The sequence below is a fragment of the Raphanus sativus genome, chromosome 6 (genome assembly GCF_000801105.2).
Source record: "Raphanus sativus cultivar WK10039 chromosome 6, ASM80110v3, whole genome shotgun sequence".
Lineage (NCBI taxonomy): Eukaryota > Viridiplantae > Streptophyta > Magnoliopsida > Brassicales > Brassicaceae > Raphanus > Raphanus sativus.
This window is the reverse complement of record NC_079516.1, coordinates 49,789,516-49,804,152: the sequence shown is the minus strand read 5'-3', so window position 1 is coordinate 49,804,152 and position 14,637 is coordinate 49,789,516. Positions and strand designations below refer to the sequence as shown.

General features: G+C 33.3%; 2 protein-coding genes across 2 annotated transcripts; both read left to right on the top strand.

Annotated features, from left to right (window-relative positions):
* The first annotated feature begins 480 nt into the window (after positions 1-480).
* LOC108810073 (zinc finger protein 10-like) lies at positions 481-1,700 on the top strand. Its single transcript, XM_018582205.2, has one exon. It carries the CDS (start codon positions 656-658, stop codon positions 1,529-1,531), a length of 876 nt encoding a protein of 291 aa, XP_018437707.1. The 5' UTR covers positions 481-655; the 3' UTR covers positions 1,532-1,700.
* Positions 1,701-11,454: 9,754 nt separating this feature from the next.
* On the top strand, positions 11,455-14,359 carry LOC108810834 (uncharacterized). Its single transcript, XM_018582909.2, has 4 exons — positions 11,455-12,054; positions 12,275-12,665; positions 13,111-13,656; positions 13,988-14,359. The coding sequence occupies exons 1-4, from the start codon at positions 11,558-11,560 to the stop codon at positions 14,126-14,128; spliced, it is 1,575 nt and encodes a 524-aa protein (XP_018438411.2). The 5' UTR covers positions 11,455-11,557; the 3' UTR covers positions 14,129-14,359.
* The last annotated feature ends 278 nt before the right edge of the window (positions 14,360-14,637 follow it).

Below are 14,637 nucleotides of genomic sequence, written 5' to 3'. Positions count from 1 at the left end.
GCTTTTATTCCATAAATAACCCATTTTCCATAGTTTTTTTTTGAACTTTACCCATTTTCCATAGTTATAGTGCAAAATTACCCTGTTAATTACTTGCTTGCCGGGTCGCACCTAGTTATAAGTTTTGGTAGAGCAAAACATTTATATCACCGCAAAGAAAAGTATATAAGTAGTTGCGTAGCATACGGTGATTACTATAGCTACTGTTAGTTCACAAGATTATATAATACAATACTTATTATATGAACGAAGAACGATAAACATAATTTAATATACGCAAAAATCAAAAGACAAATATACGTTACTTGTGGGTATCCACTTGGAATAAGCAAACATAAAAGATTTATCAGTCAGCTAACTCTTACTAAATTCCAAAGTAGTTCATATCATCTGCATTCACAAAATCCCTACGGTCCGATCAATCAAATATAAAATAACTACTCTTTGATCGTTTAAAATACTCCACTCGCTTTGGTTTAAATTTAATTATCACAACTGATCATGAACTCCATTATTGTCATTACACAATTTCTTCATCCTTTTCCGTAACTCACCACCTAATATTAATCATCTAGGGTTCCTCTAACCACCCAAAAAAAGAAGAGGAAAACTTTCTTCTAGGGTTTGGCGTCAACGTCCAAGTTGTCCCTAGAGAATGGAGAAACCTGGTGGCCTCTGGATCCCAAAGAAAAGCAACAAAGAATCATCATGGGAAGAGCTGGCCTTCGCGGAAGACGATGCCGCCGGATCTTTGTGGCCGCCGAGATCTTACTCGTGTAACTTTTGCCGCAGAGAGTTTAGATCGGCTCAAGCCCTCGGTGGCCACATGAACGTTCACCGAAGAGACAGAGCACGGCTAAAGCAATCCGAGGACCAATACTTATTCTCCAAATCCTCTTCGCCTCCGGAGTATCCATCTCATAATTGTAGCGATGATATTCGTGAAACCTCTAGCTATACTTTGGTTTTTAAGTCCAATCCTAATCGTTTTGAGTCTCAACACTCCTGTGTTATTGATCTTTCATCTTCTCCTTCTCCTTTGCCATTTTTGACTCCTAGGGTTTCTTCCTCTTCACCATCTTTTGTCGTAGAACCTTCCAATGATTCTAAAAAGATTATATCTTCTTCCCCATGGTCGTGCCCGGGTAAAAAGGGTTGTGATCTTTATGAAGTTCCTTTCATGGAAGGAAGCAGGAAGAGAAAGATCGACAGAGATGAACCAAAGAACGGGGATAAAGTAAACGTCAATCTTGAAAACACCAATGATCTGTCAGTGAGAATGAATCTGGTGATCCACAAGGATTGTCCGAATACTGCTCAATGGGGAGATGAAGAGATCGGGAAGGGTGATATGATCCATAAGAGAAGACGAATGCGTGAGAGTTCATCGCAGCCGTCGATATTCATTTCAAGTTTATCTTGCAAGTGCGCCATAATTACAAGAAACGAGGAGCTCAAACATAAGGGTGGTCACTTTGAGGATTTAGATCTTGAGCTTAGGCTAGGAGGCGATCCCCGAAAGGCAAACTGATTTATGGATCATCCATGAATATCTACCAAAACGCAAGAGGTAAAGAAAAACATAATATATATTTATAATACAAAATTTTATATGGATATGTGTGTTACTTTGTGTTATCTTTCCTTGTATTTGTGGTGTCTAAAATGTATGGCTATATACGTATTTTGGAGGCTTTGAATCTATTATTTGAGAATTGTATGAAAATAACAATTTACAACTGTGAATTTTTTAAGGAAGTGTTAAGTAGCATCTGTATGCAAAGAACTAGAGGCTTGAGAAACTTGTTATATACTTACCATTTTATGGTGATTAATATGTTGTTAGCACTTTCATGATTATGGGCAGCATAAATAATCACGTTACTGTTACAATTATAATCCAAGGCAATTTCTCCTAGCTAGCCAATGAATCATATAAAATGCTTATTACATATCAAAAGATCATTCATTCATTCATTTATCAATTTCTAATATGACACTGAGATATCTCTTCGCAGAAGATTGATTAACGGGGGATGAATGTGCCAAGTAAATTATGCTTAAGTTTTCCTTTGGCAAACCTTCGCTAGGATTATGTTTGGAATATGAAAATTAGCATATAGGAACTCTGCAGCGACTAAGTATATGCGTTCATACTTCGTAGTACAACATTAGTCTTTGAAAAAATTATGTATACATTGTTGCAATCTAAACTATTGGGAATGCTTTTTATTTTGAACTATGTTGATCTAAACAAGAGGAAAGGCTTTACAATTGACTATACCTATACCCCCATTACGTGATTAGCAGCATGTTGTGTAACCACGATCCAAAATAAAGTCACATGATGAAGGAATATTTTCTGCCACAATTAGAGCGAGCGAGAGAGAGATGATTGACTGAATAATTCCCCCATAGATCTTAGTTGCTTATTTTATTAATTTAGGGTTTTCGATAGCTCTACTCTAATTATTAATGTGCATTATATTAACATATCTTACCTGTATTCTAGATTTTTTGATAAAAGTTAATCCGTCCTATAAATTCCAAAGTTACATAATTTTTTTTTTGTCAATTAAGTTACATAAAAATAAAATATAAAAATTCAAACACTCACATATATACATATAAGCGTGTGCACACTCATCGTTATAAATATTTGACGAAGCAAAGGATACAGTTCCAAAGAGAGACATAGATAATCCAGAACAAGAGGTGTGTACCGCTGATTTAGAAAGTAACAACAATCGAACAATAAATGTTAGTATTCTGTATCAACTTAGTGTTGTCATCAACGAAACTTTGGATCAATGATGTAGCCACGGCAATGATGAATAATATTAATATGTTTAGTGTTTACTATTAAATAATTCGTAGTTCAGAAACGTCCTGATAAGCTCGTTTCCACATGCACTCGCATCTCAGTCGTAACATGACATTCTGTGAAAGTCATAGAAATAAGCATAAGAAAAGAGATATTGTAAAAATAAGCATAAGAAAAGAGCACAAAATTCCAAATATGTCACAACACTTATTCCCTTTCGCGTGTTCTGTCTCAGCAAATATTATGAAAGATCAAATTAAAATAATAAACTATAAGTATATAAGACTCCAACTGATTACAGTCTCTACCCTAACTTTTCCGACCCGTGGGTCACGAACCCTTCTATCGCGTAGACTTAAAACTATTTAGTATTTCATTACAAAATTAAACATCGTAATAACCCTACCGCTTCCCTATAGCTATCTGATGTAGCAGAAGCTTTAAAAAAAAGAACTAGATCCGTTGATTCTGAGAATACCCGGATAACTAGTATAATAACAAAGATCTTATTTAGTCTAAGAATACCTAAGATCGATGCCTTCTTAAATTCGTTGAGATCACCAATGATCTACCGAAAACAAGGAACAAAGAGAAAACTCTCAACTTTTATTAATCAAATCAAAACTGAATACAAGATTAAGCCTAGACGGCTATATATAATAAAACCATAAAACTCTAAAATAATAAAGATAATTATTCTAATAATTAATAAAATAAATAATAAGATATTTGGAAATATTCCAAATATCTATCTACATCATTAACTGATGTAGCGGAAGCTTTAAAAGATAGAACTAGAGATCCGTTGATTCTGAGAATACCCGGAAAACTAGGATAACACAAGGATCTTATTTAGTCTAAGAATACCTAAGATCAATGTCTTCTTAAATTCGTTGAGATCACCAATGATCTACCGAAAACAAGGAACAAAGAGAAATCTCTTAACTTTTATTAATCAAATCAAAACTGAATACAAGATTAAGCCTAGACGGCTATATATAATAAAACCATAAAACCCTAAAATAATAAAGATAATTATTCTAATAATTAATAAAATAAATAAGAGTAATTCTTGGGTTCACTCCCTAGGGTGAACCTCTAGGTTCACCCACCAATAGGAGTTCACCATTTTATATTTAATATCTTTTAGAAAAGGAAATAAAATATTGTCAAGTTATATTATATTTTTTAAAAAATTAAAAATAAAAGCTCAAGAATTAAAATAAAAAACAATAGTAGTTGAAAAAAAAAATTTTAAAAAAAATTTAATACCATCACTAAAATGCTAAACCCTAAACCCTAAATCCTAAACCCTAAACCATTGGGTAAACCTTAAACCCTTGGACAAATTCTAAATTCTTGAATTTTTTAAAGTAATTTTAGTACCGTCAGCAAAACACAAAACCCTAAACCCTAAATACTATACCCTAAACCCATGGGTAAATCTTAAACCCTTGGATAAATCATAAACCCTAAAATTTAAGATTATCCGAGGGTTTAAGATTTACCCAAGGGTTTAAGATATAACATTTAGGGTTTAGGGTTTAGTATTTAGGGTTTAGGGTTTAGTATTTAGGGTTTAATATTTTGTCGATGACATTAAAATTCTTTTTAAAAGTTTTTTTTGTTTCCAACTAATTTTATTTTTTATTTATTCTTATCTTTTTTAATTTTAAAAATATGACAATATTTTGTTTCCTTTTTTAAAAGATATTGAATACAAAATGGTGAACTCCTATTGGTGGGTGAACCTAGAGGTTCACCCTAGGGAGTGAACCCAAGAATTACTCAATAAATAATAAGATATTTGGAAATATTCCAAATATCTATCTACATCATTCTCTCCGGGTTGGAGAAGATTCGTCCTCGAATCTTGATCGTACTCTTTGAATCCAAAACTCTTTCCAATAAAAATTCTTCCTCGAATCTTCAATAGCATGTTTTGCACGAATTTCGCACGGATCTGTTTGTAACTTGAATCTTCATAAATCCGTTTTTGCACAAGATTTGCACGCATCAGATTATCAAAAAAATTCACAAAATCTTCGTAGAACTCGTCTTGTCCGAATTTCGCACGGATCTCGTTCTGCCCGAGTTTTGCACAGAACTCGTCTCGCCCGAATTTTGCACGGCCAACACAGACATCATCTTCATAGATATCGTAGATCGGATCACCATAAATCTCTCGATAGATCTCATGGTTCTCTTCTCTCTCAACAAAAGGACTTTCGTCCAAGATAGGATAGATGCTAATACTCACCATGACATCCAGAATCGTTCTTCGATTGAGAAATCAAAGAAACGCGGCTCTGATACCAAACTGATGTAGCGGAAGCTTTAAAAGATAGAACTAGAGATCCGTTGATTCTGAGAATACCCGGAAAACTAGGATAACACAAGGATCTTATTTAGTCTAAGAATACCTAAGATCAATGTCTTCTTAAATTCGTTGAGATCACCAATGATCTACCGAAAACAAGGAACAAAGAGAAATCTCTTAACTTTTATTAATCAAATCAAAATTGAATACAAGATTAAGCCTAGACGGCTATATATAATAAAACCATAAAACCCTAAAATAATAAAGATAATTATTCTAATAATTAATAAAATAAATAATAAGATATTTGGAAATATTCCAAATATCTATCTACATCACTATCACTACGTATTAGCATTAGATAAGGTGGTGCGAGGTGTGGTGCTTCTGCTAATATATAAATTGTAAATTTTTTTTTTTTGCCAAAAAAGTTGTAGAAATTATGGATTTATCAACGGATATACATATATACTATTTTCTATAGAGTTTTGCAACTAAGCTATGAACTTCCAATCTTTCAGTAGAAGTCTAAAAGTACAGACTTGAGTGTTTTAATAATTTAATGTTTTGATTTTACAAACGGGTCATCCATAAGTTCATAACTTCACAATAAAAAATATGTTCTTTTCACTATACAAATCTTTTTTTTTTTTGAAAAGATAAAAAAAATAAATCTGAATTTATTAAAGACACAAACCTAACTCTTAGGTAGAGATACAGTCCACGGATAGATCTTTTTATGAACATTCAAATGGCCGAAAACAAAAACCTATATCCGTGTGAATAACGGAGTTCGAACCAGAATTCGCCGTATTGAATTTATTCCCCTCAAGCATCACTGGAATACCACACCGGTTACGTTATACAAATCTTAATATCAGAACTCTCCTCGTACAAATCGTCTTTTTGTCATTTAAGACGTCTAGGGCGAAAGCAGGTTGATAGATGTGGGAGCACTGCATCCACAATAATTTTACTATTTATAATTTTTTGTACAAAATCATTGAAAACTTTGGTGTATGAATCGGAAAAAATCAAGCTGTGCACTCCTCATAATTCAAATTCAAGTTAGATGCCTACTTTCATCTGAGTTATATTTTCTCCGTTTCAAAATAATACATGTTTTAAAATTTATATTCTTTTTAATAAAACATATTAAAATTTAGTAATAAATACATAATAATTTTCTGTAATTTAGATTTTTTTATTTTTAAATCAATAATACTTTACAAATGAAATTAATATTTTTGAATTTCACAATTTTTATTAGTTGATAAAAATTATATTAGAAATATAAAAAATTGTATCTTTTGAAACAAATTTTTTCTATAAAATATGCATCCTTTTGAAACAGAGATAAAATGTTTTTAGCAATAGTGCACCCATTTTAAAATTATTCTAGCTCCCCTGAAGACATCTATCCTGGCCAATCATAACTGATATTGCAATGGAGTTTGCTTGAATCATCGTGATCCATCAACTTTCGAAATGGACCCTTTAACCACGATTAATAATTCAACCTGTTATTATAAATTCGACCAGATGATTAAAGTGCAACCCATCAGAATAAACTTAAAAGCTATTAACTCTTTTTTTTTTAAACTCGGTTTGAGGATCAGTTAGATACACACTTGACATACAGTTAATTAGGTTTCTCTAGTTATTACTAAATTGACTTCTCTATATACTAGCATAACAATGCATAGGTGGAAGTGAAGTCTTGGATTAGTGGTAGAGATTTCACATGGAGAATGAATCTCATTCCATGCAACTCACATATTCGAATAGTTAAACTATGATATAAAATATGAGATATTGTCAGTACCCAATATATAAAATATTTGAATAGAATTTTTGTTTGGATTCTAAGACTTAAATTAGTTTCACGGAATTTCGGACGATTCTTACCTAGTAATATAATCCAAAATACTCAAGAATACATATTGGTCTTCAATTATTGGATATACAATATTTCAATATACTTAGGGTATATCTTAATTATTTTTTATATCCTATCCTTTTGAGTTGGATGAATTTTTTTTTTCACACGTTCGAACCGAATGTCATGGCACATGAAAATAATAAAACAAATAAAAAAAATTAAGAAAGAAAATGTAGAAAAGCTGAGATGGGTATCTCATTTGAGATCACACAAATAATTTTAGAAACCCATTACAAATTCCCTTTTTATTTAAAATTTAATAAATAAATAAATTGTTACAAAATATCAATATTATATAGTACATATATTCACTGGGAAACTCTTACCACTAATGATGCTTTTAGGGTCTGATAATTTCAAATACCATTTTTCAATTATTGAAAAATGAACAGTTCTAAGAAAAATAGCACTAGAAAGTTTTCGTATATAAAATAATAACCATATATAATAGAACGATAATAAAATCACATAAACTTAATATTAAAATAACTAAAACTTGTTTTGATGTGAAAACAAAATCCTAAATTGGAATGAGAAATCCAAACACATTCTTTTTATTTATTTAAAAATAATATTTAAAAAAAAAATTCATGGTAGGAAAAAATATTTGATTTTTTTAGAATTATTTGTGGAGTAGAAAAATTAATTTATGCTATTTTAAATTATCTTTTACAAAAAAATATATTTGGCAACTATATATCTAATATTTGTATGAACAAGTTACTTCTGCATTTTTTGAAATTTGACTAAATAAGCATTACTATCAATGGATTCTTAATATTAATATCTCATGGATCCCAACACAAAATAAAGTAAAGAGCATCTCAAATGTTTAGATATTTTGTTAAAAATGTCTTAAAATATCTTATTTGAAATATTTTTGACAGAATATCTAAATATTTGAAATACTTATTTACTTTATTTTGTATTGAGATCTTGAGGACCTAGTGATAATGGTGCTCTAACTATGCATGTCACTTTAGTTCTAGAGTTTCTGCTTTCTAGTCATCGATACTTTTCGAAGAACTTCCTCTTTTTTTTATCAACCAAAAAGAATAACTTACAAAACAATCCAATTCGGACACACACACATATATATATAATTAATTAACGGAAAATATATAATGTTTGAAGGTTACATTGTTTAATTTGATAAACACAGATAATTTGAGAATCACATGGTCAAGACAAACCTTGTATTATTTTATTTATTTTATTTTCTCATTGGAAATATGGTTAATACTCGTATATATATAGTTCTTTACTAAAACACATTTAAGCTCCATTTAGTTGTTCGCTAGTCTAGTCGCCAAATATCTGTTCGAAATTAACAATTAGACTTTGAATAATAACTAAAATATAATACACACAATTACATACGTAAGTGAAAGTTCCTCAGAGGATCCTGACAACAAGAAAAGACCAAAAATTCTTGGTTGGTCCGCTTTACCAATCTGGTTTATTTTATTTTGTACTCAATTATATAAATCACAGTTGTCCACGAGTGAGATAATGCAAGTAGATTAGTATAACATGCAATTCTCTTTCGTCATTATAAAAATGACATACAACTCTCGTGTTAGTTTTACTAATTCAATGACTTATATGTTTTTAGCTTGCTTGAGTTACAGTAGTTTCTCTTTTCACAAATATTCTTCCACATGCAGGTATACAGAAAATGTCAATAATTAAGATTAACGCTAGTTTTTTTTTGGTTCAAAAGATTAACGTTATTAGAAAATAATAAACAGCTAAATAAGTTCAAAAATAATTTTACAGAAAACTTTTCTTCCATGTTGGATAGTTGATGTTAGGAGTTTTGAGGCTCCTAAGTCAAATGATAGTATAGTAGTAGTAAGTTGTCGAACCAAATCTGAAGGATTCAAATGCAGAGAGAATGCAAGTATTTGCATAATCTAAGTGCAACCACTGAATTGGATGGTTTTTAAACTAAAACTAAAATGCAAGTAACAGAAATGATATTTTAAGCTATTGGAAAGGAGAACTCATGGGTATAGGGATTTCAGACCTTGGGTGATCAAGTTTTGAACTAAGGATGACAAATGAATCAATCAAACTATTAACCGTAAGCCTAAACACAATTCTAAGCAAGCTCTATGTCTAGATGAATGCTCATTTGCTAACATGTCTCAAACATCAAATGTCTTTGGTTGAATAACATGCAAGCAATCATTATTAACAAGTCTATTAGCTATCTTAGCATCTTTAACAACAAATATCTTTGGCAAAGTACACTAAGAGCCTAAGAGAGTTGACTCAGGCATTTCATCAAACACCTTTTGGGTGGGAAATGCCTAGAGATCACCCTTTGAGTGGCCTACTCAAATGATGCATTAAGATCACTCTACTATGCAAGGAACAAGCATGATTTACACCTAACACATCCTAGAACTAACATAATCACCCTTAATCACCCTAACCCATGAATCCAAAAGGTGATTACTCACTAATCTCCATGATTCCTTTTAAACCCATGGTGGATTTCAGATGAATCATATAGAGAATTAGAAGAAAATCACAAGAACACAAGAACAATCAAAGCCAAAAGAGAACTTTTTTTGAGAGAGTTTTGTGTTCTTCAATAGATAAAAGATAATCTGCTAAAAGGTGGCTACAACATCCTTAAACATTAGGTTTTTCAGAGTAAAAACGTGCATAAAAAATTGCAAAAAGGTCCTTGAAAAATCATAAAATCGTGTAGCAAAAGGGGCTGGAGCGACCTTGGGGGGTCGCTCTGAGAGGTCGCTCCAGCCTCTATTTTTGTGTCTCCGGGCGATGAAAACGCGAGCTACTTAGGTGGGTCGCTCTGGTTGGTCGCTCTGGTTGGGAGCGACCTTGGGGGGTCGTTCCGGAAGGTCACTCTGCGGTTCTCGACCAGGATGGATATGCCTCTAGTAAATTGATCGTAACTTCTCCATTACATCTCCAAATGACTTGAAACCACTTCCATTAGAAAGCTAACTCAATTTTCTGTGTCTCCACAAAATCTTAGCAACAAAAGATTTCTCTAAGGCCTCCATCCATGCTCATCTTTCACCCCCTTTTTGATCATATTGCTTCCAAATGTCTCCAAGAACTCCATGTGGTGTTCCAATACCTGATAGAGACATATGTATGCCAAATGCAACCTAAACATGTCTAAATCCTAATCTATATGATGCAAATGCTTATGAATGAATAGCTAAAACAATGCAAATATGCAAGATATCAATAGTCTCCAGAAATTTTGCAATTCAATCAAGAAGATCTCGAAACTATTGATGCAAGAATATGAAATTAAAAGATATTGCATGAAGCATATATAGGTCTCAACGAACAACCACAATATTGTTTCCGACTTAACTCATTACGAATACGAGTCTTCCACAACTTCCGTAGCTTAACACCATAGCCACTTAGCCAGTACGGTTTAAGACTTTCGTAGCTTCTACAACAACATGATCAAAGACAACTCATTACGAATACGAGTCTTCCACAACTTCCACTAGATCTCATACGAATTTGAATGTATCATTAAACGGGTTAAAATATTCACAGCTCTTTCTTTACTAAATTATTTTTATTCATAGATATAGAGTTAATTGACACTATTTTTTTTGCTAAAATTATTAATTGACATTGTTTCATCCTTGTTTCAAAAGTTGGAGTGGACTGATTGCATTGGTCGAGCCTACTTGATTGGAACCGCTACTCTTACTAAGTTAGAGTTGTATTAAATCGTTATTCATATAGACCAACTAAAACCGAAATTAAAAATCAATCCAAATAAACACTTTAAAATATAATCCTACATCATATACATATATAAAAAATATTTACATATCATATTTGCAATTTTGCCTTTTCACATATAACTTGAGGATAGCCTTAGATTAGATTTTGTTGATAAGCTTTAACAATATTCGTCATCCCATTTTATCAAAAATAAACATATGTCGCCAGTTTAATACTTGCGAGTTGCGACGTAGCATGAGTAAGCAGTATGTCACAGCCTATTTTGAAGCCCAAATTCGTGTATAGATCAGGCAAGGAACTGGGCCAACCCAAAATGTGATCTAAACCCATTTTACTTAGAATTTTCTTAACAATTAGTCGTTTTCATGCACCATATACGGTAATAAAAAAATTATTTACACAAAAAGCATAAGGTAAAGATAGTCCGTTATCGATAAAAGTATTTTCTTTTTTTCTCTTGAGAAAATTTTGATCACAGTATCTTAACTAACAAGATTTGGTTACCCGAGGTCATATATTTCATTAACTAAAATAAAGGAGTAGGGGATATTCGTTGAATATGGACTTTCTCGATTTATATCGGGACAGATTAATATAAAGTCTGAGGTATTTTCCACTAAACCCTATTCGTATCATATTTATCAAGAACAAAAGTAAAATCCAGCCTCGCATTGTAACATCAAATCCACATAACAACATTCATACACAAACTTATATGCCCACAAAAAAACCAATGGCCATCTTCGATCCGTTTAAGCTCCGCCAAAAACCACCGTCAATCTTCCCGACAGCTGTTAAAACAGGTCATGTTTTTTCCGTCGTCGCCAAGTTCTTTTTCACCATATGCATCTTAATCTCTGTTGCCATGATCTTCACATACATTATCTTCTCCGGTTGCTCCGATTACCAAAGTTTTGCCGACTACCGCCGCTTCGGCCGTGACACTGTGATCCCAACCACCAATTCCTCGGACACCGTCCGGAAAAATCAGTCCTCAGAAGCTACCGATATCTCCCACATATTTTTCGGGATTGGTGGCTCCATTCAAACGTGGAGAGAACGCAGCCGCTACACCGAACTCTGGTGGCGACCAAACAATACCCGCGGGTTCGTCTGGCTTGACGAGGAACCGCCTCTTAACATGACGTGGCTCCCCACTTATCCACCGTACAAAGTTTCGGCGGACACCTCCCGTTTCAATTACACTTGCTGGTATAAGCTACTTCCACTTCTATTTTCAATTATTAACCTAATTATCTAAACCAATTTTTAGTCAAGTAGTATATTAAACCAATTAAACAGGCCGTGGATTAAGGTTTTGTGATAAATTATAAATTTTTTTATAGAAAGATCCTTAATCAGTTGAAATTCTGACAATCTATTAGAATGAATATTAATTTTCTTGATCTGATTTTTTTCCTTGGCTTAACAGGTATGGTACAAGATCAGCTATACGAATGGCGAGAATCATCAAAGAGAGTTTTGAACTAGGGCTAACGAACGTGAGATGGTTCGTGATGGGTGATGACGACACCGTTTTCTTTGTAGACAATCTTATAACAGTTCTCAGTAAGTACGACCACAATCAAATGTACTACATCGGAGGAAACTCGGAAAGTGTTGAACAAGCCATCGTCCACTCCTACGCCATGGCTTACGGTGGTGGGGGGATTGCAATTAGCTACCCATTGGCTGTCGAGCTTGTAAAGATACTTGACGGATGCATTGATCGGTACGCATCGTTATATGGATCTGACCAGAAGATTGAAGCTTGTATTAGTGAGATTGGTGTTCCATTGACCAAGGAACCAGGGTTTCATCAGGTACCTTTGGCAATTTTCCTTTTTCTATTTAGTGGAAATTCAATAAATAACCTAATTAGTAACCAAATGAAATTCAATTATTTACTATCTAAATTTTAGCTATGAAATTAAAATTATATTCCCCGTAAAAGACTGCAGTTTCTTTATTTGAATATGCAGTTTCAAATTTCAAATGTTCAATTACCTTATTTAAAACTTCAAAAATAGTCAACTAAATATTTAAACAGATCAATACAATATGAAATTTAAATTTGCAAGAGTTGAGAAGCCTCAGTTTCCATATTTTTCTATTTTTCGTAAATGGGAATTATATAATACAGTAATCATTTTAGTTCCATAATAAATTACCCGTGCCTATTTGGTGTAGCTATTTATGTGAAATTTCTATAATTTTGATACCACAATATCATGATTTAATGATTTTCTTTGCATGGTCATGATCCAGGTTGACATACGTGGCAATCCGTACGGTATACTGGCTGCGCATCCAGTGGCTCCTCTCGTATCGCTCCACCACCTCGACTACGTTGACCCAATTTTTCCAGCGACGACACAAATCGACGCCCTAAGAAGACTCATATCCGCCTACAAAACGGATCCAAGTCGGATCCTCCAGCACAGCTTCTGCTATGACACAATCAGGAATTGGTCTGTCTCCGTCTCTTGGGGCTACACTATTCAGATTTATCCGTCTCTAGTCACGGCTAGGGAGCTTGAGACACCGTTCCTTACGTTCAAGTCGTGGCGGACGTCGAGTACCGAGCCTTTCACGTTCGATACACGACCCATCAGCGAAGATCCTTGTGAGAGGCCCATTGTTTATTTCCTGGACCGGGTATACGAGGTAGGTTCGAAACAGACTCTTACGACTTATCGTAAGCATGTTGAAGTGAGCGACGCGCAATGTGAATCTCGTGAGTATTCTCGCGTCAGTTCTGTCGAGTTCATCGACATCTCTCTTGCTAAATGGATGCCTGCTCTCTGGAAAATGGTAAGTACAAATTTAAAAAGTTCGCATATATACATATATAACAATATTATAGACATAAAAACCATGATAGAACAAAAATAGTATTAGATATGAAATAATCGATCAACACTAAGAACTTTCAAAAATAGTGTAAGGTGTATGAAACATACACTAATTACGGAAAAATAATCGTGAGTTATTCCTTGGTCGAAGTGTTTGAGAAGAAGTATTTTGTCTTACAGTTGGTGTAACTTCTGCATTAGGTTCAGTCAAAAAAAAAAAAAACTTCTGCATTAGTTTATTTTAATTATATTTGCCTATATTAAATATTTTTATGTGATGGGGTTTGCAGGCACCACGTAGGCAATCTTGTGAAATTATCAACGGTAAAGATGACTCGGAATACGTAATCAATGTCAAGATACGGCATTTTAACCCATTCGAAAGTGTAACTCCTCAGTCGCATCGGAGCGAAATGATCAAAAGGTTTTGATGTTTGACAAAACGGGTAGAGTTTATCGCCTCGTCTACAAGATGAATTGAGCGACAGTTTTCTCAAATTTTATGTAAATATCTTCTAACCGACGATCCGAACTTGGATAAAGTCAAATGTACACGGATTACTAGTTTTTAGCATTTAATCTTGAACATAACTATCTAGTTATGAACGCAGGGTTTGGCAGAATGTATTTATTTATAGCACATTTATATACGCAGTACTATTGCAACAAGTTAGTGCATAGCCCACTAAAAGAGTTTGTTATATTGCTTCAAAACACTATTGCAACATCTAGTGCAAAGCCCAGAAGTGTTTGTCCTCTCGCTTCAAATACACTACTACAAGTCTACAACGACTTAGCTTGGCACAAACCTCCACGTATGCTAATACCAATCTTATCTCTTCAAATTCACTACTTCCCCGTGATTGAGTGTCTAGGGTAACAGACTCGTCAACAGTAGAAGAGTAGTCCAGATGACTCGCTTATAGTTATATTTAAAACA